At 44.0% G+C, this 18,989-nt stretch overlaps 1 protein-coding gene across 2 annotated transcripts in view; it reads right to left on the reverse strand.

Moving 5' to 3' along the window:
- UNC5D (unc-5 netrin receptor D) overlaps positions 1 to 18,989 on the reverse strand; it is a 409,419-nt gene that overhangs the window by 12,664 nt on the left and 377,766 nt on the right. For both annotated transcript variants that reach the window (XM_080982356.1, XM_080982355.1), the window contains 2 exons: positions 16,658 to 16,807; positions 2,108 to 2,272 (listed from right to left, as the gene is read on the reverse strand). In XM_080982356.1, coding sequence (XP_080838482.1) covers positions 2,108 to 2,272; positions 16,658 to 16,807 — 315 coding nt within the window. The remainder of the gene's footprint in view (positions 1 to 2,107; positions 2,273 to 16,657; positions 16,808 to 18,989) is intronic.

Raw genomic sequence — 18,989 nt, forward strand, 5'->3', positions numbered from 1 at the left:
AAATACTACCTCGGGTTAAGAACTTTGCTTCAGGATGAGAACAGAAATTGTGCTCTGGCGGCGCGGCGGCAGTGGGAGGCCCCATTCGCTAATGTGGTGCTTCAGGTTAAGAACAGTTTCAGGTTAAGAACGAACCTCCAGAACGAATTAAGTTCTTAACCCGAGGTACCACTGTATATATTTTAACCAATTCATATGTTTTCATGTTGGATGGTTTATTTTGCAATGAATTTAAAATGTTAAAACATCTATGATATCAAAACAAATTATTTATCTAATTGGCTATGTGCTGTGGATAAAACACAATGACTGCCTAGCAATGTTTTTCTTGTATCTCTGCTGTATTTTGCTTTCGAAATTATTTTTGCAGGTCTCTGTGTGTGGTTTTTATCATGTTTTGAAATGAATTGGCATTAAGACTATGGGCCTTATCCTAGTCCTCTTCAGAGTGGACCTGTTGAAGTTAATGGATGGGATTAATTTAGGGTCATGAATTGCAATGGGTCTACTTTGAGCAGAACTTAGTTGGAAACCACCCTATTATTCCAATGATGTACTGGCTTGTTTTTCTTGCTGCTGCGTTGTGAGTCTCTTTGAACCCACTTATGTGGAAAAGCAGAGTGCATGTGGAAATAGTAAATAAATAAACAAAAAAATGTGGGAACCCTACGTACTGAGCTAGATGGGCCAATAGTCTGACTCAGCAGAAGACAGCTTCCTATGTTCCTATGAGTAAGGTAGACACCTTCGGGCTAATGCCAATCACAATGGGGAGTGTGATTGATGCATGCAGGGTGATCAAGTGGGCAAGGCTCACTTCCTATTTTTCTACGTGTTCCATTGCACTTTCAAACCGAATGCCTAAAGAAAGTTTTTGTATTTCCATCATCTAGAAGCTGGGATCGTTCATAATAATAATAATAATAATAATAATAATAATTTATTTATACCCTGCCCATCTGGCTGGATCTCTCCAGCCACCCTGGGCGGCTTCCAACAAAGTATTAAAATACAGTGGTCTGTTAAACATTCAGTCAGTAAAGCGTGTGACTCTTAATCTCGGGGTTATGGATCTGTGCCCTTTGCATTGCAGGGGGTTGGATTAGATGACCCTCGTGGTCCCTTCCAACTCTATGGTTATGTGATCTTTTATGTTTGCATCCGGGGCAAAGTTCACAACCAGGAGCAACTACTTCCGGGTTAGCAGAGCTCGTAACCTGAAACATTTGTAACCAGAAGCGTTAACCAGAGGTACCACTGTACAGTACATTGTTTATTGCTTTCATTTTATGGATCAATGGTCTCGTAAGATAGTAAAATCCATGTCAAACTGCTGTTTTGGGGGTTGTTTTTAAAAGTCTGGAACGAATTAATCTATTTTGCATTACTTCCTAAGGGAAAGCGCACCTTGGTTTTGGAACGTTTTGGTTTTGGAACACACTTCTGGAATGGATTAAGTTTGAGAACCAAGGTACCACTGTAATTATAATGATGACCTATACCCTGACCTACACATTAGTCCAGGAAGTGAGGGCCAGGTCAGTTCATATCAGCAGGGGGAAGCTCTGGTGGTGCTGACCTGTCACAGGACCTTTTTGGTGACTGCTTCTTGTTTGTGGACTCCCTGCCCTGGTGATGAGGCACATCTGCCTCAGTTATTTGGAGAGGGGGACCATTCCCCTTCACCCAGGCATTTGATGGCTGAAGGATACTGCTCCCAGCAACCTTCACATGATTAGGATATATGTCTGTTTTTAGATGTTATAAATTTTTCTAAGTATTTTTGTGTGTGTTTTATTTCCATTTATTTTATTTTTGTTTTATTTATTTGTGTTGCTTTATTGCCTTGTTGTTTGCCACCCTGAGCTCCTTTGAGAAGAAGAGATGCAATTGTTGGAGGGATAAATTATCACCATCAGCAAAGATCAACCAGTTTCCTCAAGCATCCTTATTCATTCTGGTGAATTGCCTTAGTTCAGTTCGGACCACTTTTAATCAGAAATTGAGAATGAATGCTCAACTTCCCTCTACAAGCATAATTTCTGCGGTTTCTACACACAGAGAAAATATAATGTGTCCAAGTAGGGAATGGATGATGGGAACTCGCCTCGAGAATTGATGTCTGGATCTGCAGGATTTGTTCATGGCCCTTGACTTGTCTGACACAGATTTTGCACGAGAGCTGAGTGGTGGCAGGAGTGTAGCGCTCCAGTGAAAAGGCACAGTGGAGTGGCTGCTGGTTACTGCGCCACACCCGAGAGAAAGGAACTTCCTAGGGAGAAAAAGAAAAAGGAGAAGGGTCACCAGTTGACAAGGTAAGAAGCCAAAGCACACAACAACAAAAGCCATAGGAACATAGGAACTGCCATTCGTCCACCTAGTTCAGTGTTGTCCACACTGGCTGGTAGCATTTCTCTAGGGTTTCAGGCAGGAGCTTTCCCCAGGGGATACCAGGACTTGAACCTGAGATCTTCTTTGTGCAAGGAAGAAAGCCCTGCCACCAAACTATATTCCAGGGGTCGGCAAGGTTTACTGGGCATGGGCTGGATCACTCCCGTGGAGATCCTCCGTGGGCTGGACCGGTGCAGCGCGATGCCAGAAATCGCATCTGTGCATGTCCGCGACGCCAGAAATTGCTTCTGTGCATGCCCAGACGCCAAGAATTGTGCCTGCGCAGAAGCAATTTATTGTGTCTAGGCATGCGTAGAAATGATTTCCCGGGCCACGGTCATGCGCAGACGCGATTTCCGGCATCTGGGCATGTGCAGAAGCGATTTCAGGAGCCGCAGAAGAGAGTCCCCGTGCCATGCTTTGACGGTTTAGTGCAGCGCGCAGGGACTCACGGCTCAGTTGGGGAGCAGCTTGTGGGTCGGCTAAACGGCCTCCGTGGGCCTCTTCCGGGCCATGGGCCGCAGGCTGGGGACCCCTGCTATATTCCTTCCACAAGGACTGTACACACACCAGTTGAGGGGTCATGCACCTGATCTTGTAAGTCAGCTCCAAGCCACACCACCATAAGCTTTTAGGTGCTACAAGATTTTCTGGTTTGAGATTTCAGAGCCTAAACAGCAGCTGACCCAAGTCTGAGAATTGTACCTGTAGGGCAGCTTTAGTTGGAGAGACAGCACATTGGCCCTAGATCACCCATGTGATGAGTGGAGATTTGAACCCAGCTGTCCATCCTTTAGCTGCCCCTGCTCCACTTGCTCTGATGGAGACACTTCCAAATTATTTCCAACTTTCCAGTCTTAAAATCTTTGTAGGGCTTTCCTTGCCTCTAGTGCTGACCAAGGCTGAGTTTAGCTGGAAGCTGGAACCATCTTAATATTGCTGTAATTAATAGCAAACTTCAGGAGCAGGCTGTGACAATTTACAGTGGCTGCTGAACTAGCAGATTATTATGCTGTTATAACGGCTTTTAAAGAAGCCCCACAGCAGCGGAACAGCATCAACAGAACTGTGTTGGATAAGTGAGTTTTGGTTTACAGGGATTGTATAAGGTGACTAGAGCAAATCTGGTTCAACTTTAGCCATAGCAGATCAGAACTCTGTACCGTTTTATAAACCAACTAGGTGACTACATGATTTATTTATTTTTAAGCACTGCTTGGGATGGCCAATTTCAGTTTTTCTCAATTTCTCTTTTTTTCAGATCTCCAGTTCTCCACATTTCTGTATCAGTTTACATAAAAAAGACACTCTGATGAAAAGCATCAGCCGTTAAATGAACATCCTTCCAAACATGCATTTTTGCAAACAATTTCTCCTAATATTCTTCCATGTAATTTCACTAATACAGGCATTTTCATCCAACTTTCCCCTAATGCTAACATTTTTGGACACAATATTTGGCCCGAGAACTACCTTCACAAAAAAATGGAGAAGTGAGAATGCAAAGGGATTGCTATATTTTGCTTTGTATATCATCTCTGGATGTGTGAACTCTGTAGGTTTGCATTAACATGTGACCCAAATATAATTTCTTCCCCATCCTTAGGCTGTGTAACTCACAACTAGCTTGGCCTCAATTCATGCATGCCCCCTATAATATATTTTTCGATTTCGAAGATTGCCTTCAACAAGTCCCAGAGGAAAACTGGGAAACACATCTCGTGCAAGAGCTTAGCCTCCCAAATAATTGAAGAATATGAGATTGATCAATCAATCAATCAATCAATCAATGGGAAGCAGATAAAGGGAGGAGGGAGGGAGACACACAAACACACACAGGGAGAGATTGAGAGATTGAGAGCAGAAACAAAAACTGCAACTCTGTCTCAGATTCCTTCCAGTTTGCTAGGGGTTCAGGAGTAGTCAACCTTTTTATACCTACCACCCACTAATGCATCTTTCTTGATGGTAAAATTTCCTTACCGCCCACCAGTGCTCGATGGAAGGAGGATTCGGCTTGTGCCGTAGAACCCTCTACCACCTACCTAGAATCCTGCAATGCCCACTAGTGGGTAGTAGGGTCCAGGTTGACAACCCCTCGGTTATACAAAGTGATAAACTAAAGCACTATATTTAGAACCAGACTCAGTGAGTGGAAGAGACACCAACGGTAATAAAGTAAACAGTAGAAACTATCTATATCTGTATCTATATATCTACACACACACACACACACACACACACACACACACACAGGCACAGCAACTGTAATTAGGTTTATTCTTTATTCCAGAGAAATTATCTTCCCCTTTCATAGGGGAGTAGAGGAAGAGAGTGGGTGGGTACGAGAAAGAGACTGTCACTGAGCTGCAAATAATTTTGAAGAAAATGAACAGGCTAGAACAAAGCACAACAACAGTGATGAGCGTGAAAAGGATGCTGGGGAAACCTCAGGTTTGATCCCCCATTATACTGAGGCTCACAACATCCTCTAGCTGAAGCCAGACCTTTAATCTGCCAAGATGCAAGCCATGGTTGAACAAGTAGGTCCCCTTTGCATTTGTAAAGTGACTGCAGAATTTTTATATGCTTGCTCTTTTCCCCAATCCATTCCCTGCCTCCATCACAAGTATGACCATGCTGCTTTGTTGCAAACCAGGTGTGTGTGTGTGTGTGTGTGTGTGTGTGCTCCAGTTATTGCCTCCAGCCAGTGACCCTGCCCTCCTGAGCAAAAGACCACAGAGCATGTAGTTTTGCATGCAGAAGGTCCCAGGTTCAATTTCTGGCATTTCCAGGGTAGGTTTGGGAAAGATTTGTCTCTGAAACTCTCAGTGTCCACTATCAATAAGTAGACAGTACTGAGCTAGAAGAGCCAGTGATCTGGCTCTGTCTAAGACAGCTTCCTCTACTCCTATGAATAAGTCCATCCTGCAGAAAGAGAAGGAGGCAGATGAAGAAGCCTGATCCAGCTTGATTGTCGGCCACCAGCCACCCTTGGGAGGGATCTCAGGAAAAGGAGAGAGGCAGGCTAAAAGGAAAACATCCAAAGCTTGCTTCTGTTCCAACCTTGTGGGAAGGATCCTAATCACTTGTTATAAGTTTATATTGATTTTTGTTGTTAAAAATGTATGTTGTTGACCTTACTGTTGCTACATTACCAGCTGAGCTGCTGTACAGTCATAACTTGGGTTACAGATGCTTCAGGTTGCGTTTTTTTGGGTTACGGACCGCTGAAACCCGGAAGTACCGGAACGGGTTACTTCCAGGTTTTGGCGGTTGTGCATGCGCAGAAGTGATAAATCGCGCTCTGCGCATGCACAGAAGCGCAACCCACATGTGCGCAGATGCACCACTGAGGGTTGCGAACTCTGTGGGTTATGAATGCTGCAGGTTGCGAACGCTGCAGGTTGCGAACGTGCATCCCACACAGATCACGTTCGCAACCCGAGCGTCCACTGTATTTCTGAAACTCATTCATCTCCCACCTCCTTCCTCTTCTTCCCCTAGCCTGAACCTTTGCTCCAGTGCTCTGTGGCCTGGGTCAAGTGGGGTTACTCCCAGCCCCCTCCACAATTCTTTCTTGGGCAAAGATTCTGCTGGGGTGCTTTTGTGTGCCATATTGGAGGTCCGATTAGAGCAGGGGTGAGGAACCTCTGGCCCATGAGCTAAATCTTGCCCTGCATTTGGGCACATAAGAATGTTTTCCCTAAACCATGCCTTATCTCCCACACAGACACACACCAGCTGATTTTGGATTGACTTAAAAAGGTAAAGGTAAAGGGACCCCTGACCATTAGGTCCAGTCGCGGATGACTCTGGAGTTGCGGCGCTCATCTCGCTTTATTGGCCGAGGGAGCCGGCGTACAGCTTCTGGGTCATGTGGCCAGCATGACTAAGCTGCTTCTGGCAAACCAGAGAAGTGCATGAAAACACCGTTTACCTTCCCACCGGAGCGGTACCTATTTATTTACTTGCACTTGACGTGCTTTCGAACTGCTAGGTTGGCAGGAGCAGGGACCGAGCAACGGAAGCTCACCCCGTCATGTGGATTCGAACCTCCGACCTTCTGATTGGGCAAGTCCTAGGCTCTGTGGCTTAACCCACAGCGCCACCCGCGTCCCTGTCTGTGCCTTGCTTGTTCTTTTGTGTTTTGGGGTGAATAGTATGTTCATGGGGAGCATGCTGTTGCCAGTCCAACTTTTCATACAAAGTGGGCTGGCAAAAGTAGCTCGACACAGAACCTGTGAACCGCACACTACCTTGTGTGGGACAAGGCCAAGCTTTGATGCCCCCCCAGCCCTCATACTGCCTTCCCAAAGCTGGATAAGTGAGGTGCTGGGCTTTGGGAAGGAGATGCTCAACTCTGGCAGGGTCCTAGGGCCCTCCTGCCTTATTCCCAAAGTTGGAAACAAGGGTTTGCAAAGGAGGACTCTAGGATCCCGTCAAAGCCCTCATGCCTCCTTTCCAAAGCCCAGCACCTCACATTGCGAAGGCAAAGGTGCTGAGGGCCACAAAATAGGCATTGAGGGCTGCTTGTGGTCCTTGTGTTGGACTGCCCTGTTCTAGTAGAACCTGTTAGGATATTTCCGTTCCACCTTAAAAAGGGAGCAGGCTGTTGTGTGTCACAAGCCTGCGTACTTCCTGCTCACAGGGAGTTTCCGTTTTGTATATAGCATTTGTTTCTGGCTGTTTCCTTGAGCAGTCATGTTTTTCCTTTGTTCTGACCAACATTGAATAAAGCTGTAAAATATGCTCTCCTGGGTGAATCTTCCGTTGTGGACACTCTGCTAAAAGGGCGTGCACGGGTCCTGGAATGTGTCTGAGGCTCGTGTCACTATTTGATTGATGCTGTTCTACAGGAGATCAATGGATCGGCTGGAGCTGGCGTATAGACTGCCTGATGCCTTTGTCTCCCTGGCAGTATCCCAACAGAACCTTCTATGCAGGGCCAGCCCTACTGTTTGTGAGACTGTGGCAGCCACCTCAGGCAACTTATTTGGGGTGGCATTAAATGGAATATTGCAAGACCGTTGCCCTCACCAGCTCAGTGTTGTGACACTTCAGAGTCTAATGCACCAAAAGAGGCTTCTCTTTCCCTGCTCCCCCTGCTCCTTTCAGTCTTCATGCTTTATCAGACTGTTTGGTTCACAGCAGCTAATAATACAGAACAAATTGCAACTACACAGCCAAATGCTTGCAAACAGGAAACAAGGACATAGAGGTCTATTATTATCATCATCAGCACAACAGTTGTAACAACAAGAGCGGCAATACCAGCAGCCATCCAGCATAGCAACGGACATCTGACTGCAGAGTTTTTTCATAAACCTCTGTAGCAAGAAGATTTGGGGTTATGAGGTTCAATGTGAGCTGTGTTTTTATTTTTGTTTTACACAAAGAGTATTAGAGATTCAGCAAAGTGTGCTCCTCATCAACAAGGAGGTCTGAAACTTGTATTAACTGTGTTGCATATCTTCTTTTTTTTAAAGACAAGTGATAAGGTGGGATATGATAAGGTTACAATCACACCATACATTTAAAGCATCATGCTACCAGTGCTACAGTTCCCAGGGAACTCTGGGAATTGTAGTTCTATGAAGGGAATAGGGGCCTCTTAACCACTCTCAGAACTTTTAACAAACTAGAGAATTCCCAGAATTCTTTGGGGCATGCCATGGCTGTTTAAAGTGGTATCACAATGTTTTAAATCTATGGTGTGAATGTGGCCTTAAAAGAGACTCTTAATCTCAGGGTTGTGGGTTGAAGCCCCACGTTGGGCAAAAGATTCCTGCACTGCAGGGAGTTGGACTAGATGACCCTCATGGTCCCTTCCAACTCTACAATTCTACAATGGGAGGCCCCATTAGCTAAAGTGGTGCTTCAGGTTAAGAACAGTTTCAGGTTAAGAACGGACCTCCGGAACAAATTAAGTACATAACCAGAGGTACCACTGCACTCAAATACTCAAAGCTGCTCAAGATGGACAATAGAAAGAATTTCAGCACACAAACCAGAAGTATTCTAAGGAGAAGTGTATGTGTGGGGGGAACCATTGACCCTAATAAGAGTGAGCAAGAAAAAGGTTTACAAATGGGTAAAAGCTTAATGGTAAGGATTTGCTGAACTAACAAACTGAACTGGAATACAAAAAAGGGAGGTACGAGGAGGTCCGGAGAAATAAGTGTAAGGAAGATAGGCTATGGAAAATTAACGTGTTTTTAACTGTTTTATTTTGTATGCTTCTTTTTATTTTTCATTTTTTTGTTATATCTTAAAAACTTTATTCTTTTTTCTGTATTTTGTATTTTCTTGTATTTTTACTTTTTGTTTTTGTGTAATTCTTGTATTCTTTGAAACTTTAATAAATATCATTTAAAAAAAAAAAAAAAAGAGTGAGCAAGAAACAAAAGGCTAAAAAATGCAAACAACACCAAGATTAAATCAAAAGGAATAAATGAGAAAGGAACGGGCAGGAAGGAGTGGGTAGGAACTAGGCTGTACTTGGAAGGTAAGCAAAACAAGGAAGCAAAACCTTTCCACCTGAACTCTTATAATAATGTTCCTGCTCCTCAGAGACAGAACTTGCCAAAGAGCAAGAAGCAGGCTGTTTATTTACTTCAGCGTTCCTCTCCCAAAGCACTGAGACTGGGGTGTCTTGGCAGAATCATTCCCTCTCATTACAAGTGTGACTTGCCAGTCACAACAAAGCTATCCCTACCTGGGAATTTGCTCTCCCTTCACCGCTCCCTGCTAAGCTTTGAGATATTAGTTTCACATTTAGTCTGCAGTATTATTATTTTTCAATGTCCAAATTGAAATCTGGTCACTGGGATGTGGTTTTTGCTGGTGGTTTCCCTTTGGTGAACCAAAGAATAGTTTGGCTAAAGTGGGATGACCAAAGGAAATGGCGAGAACACCCTGCTTTGACCTTGTGTACATTCTTGTAATGGATTTCCCTATGCTAGTGATGTCATGGGAATCCAAAAAGCTCATTCCTCCTCAGGAAGCCAGGTTGCAATAATAGTAATGGGATAATTGATTGGTAAACATAACGGAGCCCACCAGATGCTGGTTTTGAAATTGTAAAGGATCTTTCTTTCAAACAGCTGGTTATCCCACAGAATTGCAAATGAAAACAGACAGAACAATGCCACTTGCAGAATGACTCAGACAACCTCAAGCTATACTCATTGTTCTCAAGTAGTAACCTTCCAGATGACTCATCCTTGACTCACTACCTGACCAATCTACTGCTCCCTAGAACTTCCTAAGATTACACCAAAGCCTTTTTTCACACACCCCAAATTTTACCCAAAACCCTGTTCTCTTCATGTGATCCCTTCTCATTGGTCATTTTTTCAGTTTCCCTGGACATACTTTTGGCTTCGCTACAAGTCCACTTAAAAAGGTGAAGGGACCCCTGAACGTTAGGTCCAGTCGCGGATGACTCTGGGTTTGCGGCGCTCATCTCACTTTACTGGCCGAGTGAGCCGGCATACAGCTTCCAGGTCATGTGGCCAGCATGACTAAGCCGCTTCTGGTGAACCAGAGCAGTGCACAGAAATGCCGTTTACCTTCCCGCTGGAGTGGTACCTATTTATCTACTTGCACTGACATCCTTTTGAACTGCTAGGTTGGCAGGAACTGGGACCAAGCAACGGGAGCTCACCCCGTCGTGGGGATCCGAACCACTGACCTTCTGATCGGCAAGGCCTAGGCTCTGTGGTTCAGACCACAGCGCCACCCGCGTCCCTTCTACAAGTCTACTTACGAGCAGGTTTTAACATCGCTTTGGGCTTTTTCTTTATTTTTCTGCTCTCCTTGAACACATCCTGCAAGACTCTCTGAAGATCCTCCTTATGTTGCCCCCACTCTGAGCAACCATTCGACATACTCCAGGAACTTCAGACCTAAGGCTTGGTATTTCTGTGACTGCTTTAATAAAGTTCTGAAACTTTATTATTGGGTATAGATTCCTGAGCTCAGTGCCTGGGTCCTAGCTCTCCCATATCACCCCCCTCCCCCACCAAGAGAGGTAATTCAAAAGTATCTTATCTGACTGAATCCCCCCCTTTTAATATAGAACTCTCATTTCTCTATGTTAGATGTGTGCTTGTGATAAAATATTGCTTTGTGTACCCAGTATGGTAAAGGTATGCTGCTGTGTTTTATTGTTAAAATTACCTTTATTCTTCATAATCAATTCTTTGTTTTTCTATAGTCTCCAAGCAGGCACACCATTGTAATTTTTTTTTTTGGGGGGGGGGGTTGTTCTCATACACAGGCTTAGTGCTCTGCTTGATTCCAGCTAAAGATCCCTTTTGGGGGAGCACATTTTTGGGATTGCACAAGAGCTCAGCACCCAAAGAAGGAGGTGAAGCCAGACCCCCTAGAGATGGAGAAGGGGGAACTGCTGCTGGTACAGGAGACAGGGGGCTGGGGCAGGGAAGCCTTAGTGGGCTTGCAAGGGAGCGCAGCACCAAAACACGCACATCCTGATTTTAATAGGTGGAAGGTTGGCGGTTCGAATCCCCGCGATGGGGTGAGCTCCCGTTGCTCGGTCCCTGCTCCTGCCAACCTAGCAGTTCGAAAGCACGTCAAAGTGCAAGTAGATAAATAGGTACCGCTCCGGCGGGAAGATAAACGGCATTTCCATGTGCTCCTCTGGTTCACCAGAAGTGGCTTAGTCATGCTGGCCACATGACCCGGAAGCTGTATGCTGGCTCCCTCGACCAATAAAGCGAGATGAGCAGGCAACCCCAGAGTCATCCATGACTGGACCTAATGGTCAGGAGTACCTTTACCTTTACCTTATGTTCATTAATTTCAATGGGTCTACTTTGTGTAGATACAGTCCTGCACCATTTCATTATGCCAGCCTTCCCCAATCAAAGCCAACTGGCAAGGAATAACAGGAGCTATAATGGAACAGTATCTGGAGAGCAACAGTTTGGGGAAGAATATCACTAGCTGGTATCTCAATTTGCTTATTTTTGTCTTCCCTTCCCTTTTCTTTTGGTACCATGCTACTTAAGATTATCTAGGGCTGAGCCAAAATTTCTTAGGAATGAATTGCCTGACTACTTTTTTCTTTTGGAAAAGCATTCTTTTTCAAGTTCCTTGCAAACCGGCAGAAAATGTCAGTCCTCCTGTGGAGATTATTCTGCAAAATAGCCTCACCAGTGTCACCATCTGTGAATTTTGGATGAAACTGTGGATCCAATTCTAATTTTATTATTATTATTTTATTGTTGAAGGAAGCGATGGGCTTGGCACCTACTGCTTCCAGCCCTTCTCTCTTAGCCCATCGCTTCCTTCATCTACCAGAATGAACAAGTCTCCAAAAACCGTTGGGGGAATTTCATCTTCCCTCCAAGAACATTCTGAAAAATGCCCCCTTCAAATGTTAACACCCACAATAGAACATATAATGTCAGAAAGACATTTTTACATATCCCTAAGCCATGTGTATCTGCAAAACATTCAGTTTGGGCCTACGTCTACTCAATCAGTTGCAAGATCGGCAAGTCAGTTAGTTACTAGCCAAATATTGACAACTGGACAGCAGTTTATGTGACCACAGAAAGACAGGCTACCTCTCTTTTAAATTGGAACCAGTGAAGCCGGTGAAGGTCCTGTGTGAGTGTCTGGAGGTGTTTGGAAGATGGATGGCAGCTAACAGATTGAGGTTGAATCCTGACAAAACAGAAGTACTGTTTTGGGGGGACAGGGGGTGGGTGGGGGTGGGGGACTCCCTGGTCCTGAATGGGGTAATTGTGCCCTGAAGGACCAGGTGCGCAGCCTGGGCGTCATTTTGGACTCACAGCTGTCCATGGAGGTGCAGGTCAATTCTATGTCCAGGGCAGCTGTCTACCAGCTCCACCTGGTACGCAGGCTGAGACCCTACCTGCCCACAGACTGCCTCGCCAGAGTGGTGCATGCTCTAGTTATCTCCTGCTTGGACTACTGCAATGCGCTCTACATGGGGCTGCCTTTGAAGGTGACCCAGAAACTACAACTAATCCAGAATGCGGCAGCTAGACTGGTGACTGGGAGTGGCCGCCAAGACTATATACAGGTCCTGATAGATCTGCTGTGGCTCCCAGTGTGTTTCCGAGCACAATTCAAAGTGTTGGTTCTGACCTTTAAAGCCCGAAACGGCCTCAGTCCAGTATTCCTGAAGCAGTGTCTCCACCCCCATCGTTCTGCCCGGACACTGAGGTCCAGCTCCGAGGTCTAGCTTCAGGTGGTTCCCTCACTGCGAGAAGTGAGGTTACAGGGAACCAGGCATAGGGCCTTCTCTGTAGTGGCGCCCACCCTGTGGAATGCCCTCCCATCGGATGTCAAGGAAATAAACAACTATCTGACTTTTAGAAGACATCTGAAAGCAACCCTGTTTAGGGAAGTCTTTAATGTTTGAAGCTTTATTCTGTTTTTAATGTTCTGTTGAAAGCTGCCCAAAGTGGCTGGGGAAACCCAGCCAGAAGGGCAGGGTAGAAAATAATAATAATAATAATAATAATAATAATAATAATAATAATTTCACGATAGTGCTGTTTGTTAATTGGAGTTATTGCATGCAAAAGTCAGAAACGAACCTAGAAGCATAACAAAAGTCCACCTGCTATATCTGCAAGGATCACCAGACAGGAACCGGAAAAGGAATGCAAGCAGAAATCAGGGATAAAGGCTACTGTATAGAACTATACTGGCTGCTGCAAGAGATGGGGAGTTATTTCAATTGTGCTTGAATTGGCTAATAAGGCAAAAGATAAAGGATCCCATGGCAGTTAAGTCCAGCCAAAGGCGACTATGGGGTTGCGGTGCTCATCTCACTTTCAGGCCGAGGGAGCCGATGTTTGTCCACAGACAGCTTTCCGGGTCATGTGGCCTGCATGACTAAACCGCTTCTGGTGCAACGGAACACCGTAATGGGAACCAGAGCCCATGGAAACACCATTTACCTTCCCACCGCAGTGGTACCTATTTATCTACTTGTGCTGGCATGCTTTTGAACCGCTAAGTTGGCAGTAGCTGGGACAGAGCAACGGGAGCTCACCCCATCACGGGGATTCAAACTGCTGACCTTCCAATCAGCAAGCCCTAGAGGCTCAGTGGTTTAGACCACACTGCCACCCATGTGACTCTAAAAATTTGTTTCAATACTTGGCATACTGTATATATTATAATTTAAAATACTTGCTGATATTTTGCTGTGTTTTCATTTTAATTTCTCTCTGTGTGTGTGTTTGTGTGTGTGTGTGAGAGAGAGTGTTTTGCAACTGTGGCCTGACTTTACTGCTCATAGATAAACGCAAAAGATAAAAGCTGTAATTTATAGTCCAGAGCAAGGTTAGCTTTCTTTTTTTTTTTTAAAAAAAATAATATTTATTGATAGTTTCAAAATTACAGAAAAAAATAAAAACTAAAAAACAACACTACAGTATATAGAAAAGAAGAAAAAAAGCAAAACATAAAAACCAATACAACAATACAGCAAAAAGATAAAAAAGAAGAAAAGAAAAAAACCACAAATCCCATATTACATATCTTTACCTTCCATTTGCTTGTTTCATTGACCTCCTCACACCTCCCTTTTTGTATTCTAGTTTAATTAGTTATTTCAGCAAATTCTTTCCCTCTTTCTCAATTTTTATTAAATGATTTATCTTAACAATTTAACCTATTAATTAACTCAACAAATCCTTTCCATCTTTTCCCCATATTCTGTTATTCAAATTACCTTAATTTATTTAACCTTATCTTACCGTAAAATACCTTAGAGCTTGAAACTTAATACTCAATTATACATAACTCCTGATATCATTTCTACTAGAGCCATATAGTTTCATTCCAACCTTTTCCCTAATATTCATTAATTTTAGGCTAATTCCCTAGATAAAAAATTTTCTTTATAAATTTTCTTCCAATCTTCATCCAACATCTCTTCTTCCTGGTCTCGGGTCATGTCAGTCCTTACTGTCCATTCCATCTAGTCTATCAACCTGGTAATCTTATGTCCGAGGCCCTTAAGTCTCTTCCATGTCCCTTCTGCAGATCTTCTTCTTCTTGTTTATACCTGCACTTTTCCTTGTCTTTTGTTGGTCTCTTTCTTAATTTCTTTCCTTTCTCATTGAGGAGTAGGTCTCTGGGAGGTTCCAACCCAAAATTATCTCCGTCTCCCTTCATCAAACCAGCCCATTCCCCACAGTCCCACTCCCCACAGTCATCAATGTAATCCAAAAAAATATTTAAAAGCATATTTCAAGGTCTCTCCAAAGTTAAGAACCTCCTCAGCTCCAGATTCCCCCTGACCCACTCCAACTTCAATCTTCAAAGACAGCGGCTTATGCTCCTGTAGGGCCTTGGTCTCTCCATTTGTATTATTTGAGGTGCAACCGCAACCTCCTCCATTATCTTCTGCACTTGCCCAATCAATACAGGTTCCTGATTTGGTCCCTGAGTGGTTTCTGTATCAATATTCCCTGTTTGTCCACAGTTATTGACCACAACAGTCATCAAATCCATTTTCTCATTCATCAAATCCACCTTCTCATGCATCTGTTCCAACAAAGCACTTGTCTTGCATAAAGCAAGCACCGAAACTTCCTCCCAACTCATATTTAGTCAAGGTCAAAGGAACTGGTCCCACAATCTTAATCTCACAGCTGTAGAGTCCTCAAGTAGACTGCAGCAACAATTTAGCAAGCTCCATCTAGAGGAGACAATTTCTATTTGTATCCATCTTTTTAAGGCAAGTCCAACAAAGGAAAATTACTTTCATTTTTCAGATATTTTGTTTCTTTAGAATGCAAAAGGCAACATTGGAATCAGTTTATTTCTCTTCTTTAGCTATCTGTCAAAGTATTCCATTCACAGTCAATAAACCTCTCCAACAATTTCTGTCTCTGACACCCCGTTCCCAGGTTAGAGACGGTGGAAACTTATCTTTCTTCACTCCCTCTCCTGCAGGCATTAAACAAAGTCCCCCCCCCTTTTCTCCTGCTTCCAAGGGGGTTTCAGTAGTTATAAATGAAGGAAATTTAGACTTTTTTAACGACTTTCCAGGCTTTAGCTTACAAGGTTTTTGCTTCAGTCTATGTACAAAAAGCGGAAGGCAGACTTCCTGTTTTGAACCTTCCCGCTTCGGTGCCAAATTAAGATATTTCTTGATCCAATTTTCCGTTTCTACTCACGGGTACTTGTTTTAAATCCAATTGTCCACAGGAAAAAGTCAGCGCTCTCCGGCAATGGCTATGCGGCTTCACTCCATGAAAGTAGCAGTCAGTTTGCAGCACCGCACCGCTCACCCCACTTCACTCCGGAACCCCGAAATGAGGTTCCCCGTGAGTAGGGGGGCGCTCCTGGTGCCCTGCCGAACCCCACGTTCCCAGGCTTCCTCCGCCTGGGATTTCTAGTGGGTCCCCACCTTCGCCACGGCGGGAAGACCCAGTTTCCACGGAGCCAGTTCCTCCAGTTGGAGGAACTCCGCCATTTGCCGATGGCGCTAACCCGGAAGTCCCGCAAAGTTAGCTTTCTAGATGTAATTGAACTCCAACTCCCATCAGCCCCAGCCAGCACAGCCAATAAATAGGCATGATGGGAGCTAACAAACATCTGAAGGACATCAGCTGGGCTACCCAGGTCCAAACATTTAATGGATATCTATTAAATTGAACAATCCAGCATCACAGAGTCATAAAATTAGAGAGCTGCAAGGTCCCTGAGGGTCAACTAGTCCAACACCTTGCAATGCAGGAATCTCATAGTGAAGCCTTTGCTTCAGGAGCAAAGAGATGAAAGGGAAATTATGCATTTGGCTATTCATAACTTGGATTGCACTGGACTCAGCTGTGGGAATACAATGGTACCTCGGGTTAAGAACTTAATTTGTTCTGGAGGTCTGTTCTTAACCTGAAACTGTTCTTAACCTGAGGTACCACTTTAGCTAATGGGGCCTCCCGCTGCCACCACACGATTTCTGTTCTCATCCTGAAGCAAAGTTCTTAACCCGAGGTACTATTTCTGGCTTAGCGGAGTCTGTAACCTGAAGCGTCTGTAACCTGAAGCATTTGTAACCCGAGGTACCACTGTATAGCTTGCCAACCAAAAGCTAAAACGCCAATCATAAAGATATATTTATTCATAAAATCCCCGGTATTAGAAAAAGTGCCTAACCTTGCAAAGAAATGTCTTGGGGTTTCAGATATGCCTGGGAATTAAAAAAAAAAAGCATTGGCAAACGCTAGCCTTGATACACAAATACCTGACATGCTGTGAATGGTTTGATTCTCCAGAGAAAAGGAGGGATATCAAGGACAGAGATCTGAAGACTGAAAGTATTCCCTTTGAAATGCAACAGCTTTGGTTCTTCCAGCAACTGCCCCCCTTGGTGTCTTTCATCTGAAATCACTTCCTGTAGCAGAGAAAGGGAAAACAAAGAAACAAACAGTGAGCCACCTGCAATTTCAGAACTCTTGCTTCTTCAGAAAACTGTGGCTGCTGATTTATGGGAGTGGGGGAAGGAGTGAGGAGTTGCGCCTCATCTGCATTATACATTTAAAACAGTATCACACCACTTTAAACAGCCATGGCTTCCTGCAAGGAATCCTGGGCGCTGCCGTTTGTTAAGGGCGCTGTGAGCTGTTATGAGACCCCCTGTGTGGTGGCTTAACTGTGTTTTAACAATTCGTTTTCCAGATTTAATTTGATTTCTCTGGGAAGACTAATCCGCAACCAGGGAAAGAAACAGTTTTTCTTTCTGAGGATATCTTATTTTGTTAGTGAGAGGTATAAATATTTAGCCACATAGTTTTTGTGTATGGGTTGGTGGTAGGAACATAGGAAGCTGCCTTATACCAAAGACAGCTACATTAATAACAAAACAAAAAAAAACCCAGTGTTTTGAATGCGTTCTAAACATGCAACGCCAGATGGCACTGGAGAGCAAAAAATAAATAAATCTTAGCGGTTTTCCATAGTTTCTTTTTTCTTTTGTTATAACGATTTCATTTCTGATTTATTTATAGCGGTTTCTTTCCTGTGTGTAGATCCACCCCCAGACAGACCATCTAGTTCAGTTCTGTTTACACTGACTGGCAGTGGATCTCCAGGGTTTAAGACTGGGCCATCCCAGCCCTGCCTGGAGATGGGACCCGAGACCTTCTGGGTGCAAGATTCTCTACTAATGAGCTATGGCTGGAGCTATGGTCAAATTCACAATGGCTTTTCTTTTGTTCTTAGCTATGAACCTAAGTGGGACGTGGGTGGTGCTGTGGGTTAAACCACAGAGCCTAGGACTTGCTGATCAGAAGGTCAGCGGTTCAAATCCCTGTGATGGGGTGAGCTCCCGTTGCTCGGTCCCTGCTCCTGCCAACCTAGCAGTTCAAAAGCACATCAAGTGCAAGTAGATAAATAGGTACCGCTCCAGCGGGAAGGTAAACGGCATTTCCGTGCGCTGCTCTGTTTTCACCAGAAGCAGTTTAGGTCATGCTGGCCACATGACCCAGAAGCTGTCCACCGGCTCTCTCGGCCAGTAAAGTGAGATGAGCGTCGCAACCCCAGAGTCGTCCACGATTGGACCTAATGGTCAGGGCTCCCTTTACCTTTATGAACCCAAGGATGGAAGGCGATAAGCCATGCAGTGAGATGGAGCACAAGAGGTAACTTGCCAGTGAAGGTGGTTTCAAAATGGCCATATTCATGTCCCTTTGACTCAGTTTGCATCATATTATGGGGTTTTTAGGTTTTGTATTCTCAGTGATAAGCATTGAGAGTTTATGTTTACATGGAGGTACCAGCCAGTCACTGTGGATTAATAAGAATAATAGCACTTCATAAAATACCCAGTAGCCTGTTGCATACAGAAAATCCCCACTGTTAAGTGGAGACTTTGGTAAATATTATTCGATCCTTGCAACTAAGTTTAAATTATAAAAAATATCTTGTTCAGGTTCATTAAAATAAAATATGGCTCCTTGTCTACATAATTTCCCTGAATGTAACAGCAATTCTGGAGCAGTAATGGCATGCTTAGGAAGATAAAAAAGAGGCAAACAAAACAGCTTGATTTAAGCTACATTGGGCATAAACTGCAACAAGATTAATCATTCAGGATGGAATGTACCGCATAGCTTCTATAAACTACAAGTTGTTTGCTTCTGTGAAGACGATTCCAAGTTTGCATTGGGTATATGCAGCACACATACACTCCAGACTAGCTTCTTCTCAGATTCTCAGAACAGAACAATTCTAAAATTAGTCTAATTAAGTTAGTCATGCCCATTAATTTCAGTGGGTTTACTTTGAGAAAGTCTAATGTTGGATTCAAACCCATATATCAATATAAGGTTCAAATGAGCGGGTTCAGATTTCTGCAACTCTTCCAGAACCCTAAAGGAAAGTGAAAAAATGTGGATCATAAACTTGATCTGCATTTTATATTCTGTAGCCGTCTTTAGATGGCTGCCTTGGATGGTAAAAGTCACGAAGAGCAAAAGTTCAGCCTTCTAGCATACGCTTTTATATATATATATATAGAGAGAGAGAGAGAGAGAGAGAGAGAGAGACATTCTGCACCTTCCCTTTGGACTCCAGCC

This window comes from Podarcis pityusensis (genome assembly GCF_964106645.2).
Source record: "Podarcis pityusensis genome assembly, chromosome: 15".
Classification (NCBI taxonomy): Eukaryota; Metazoa; Chordata; class Lepidosauria; order Squamata; family Lacertidae; genus Podarcis; species Podarcis pityusensis.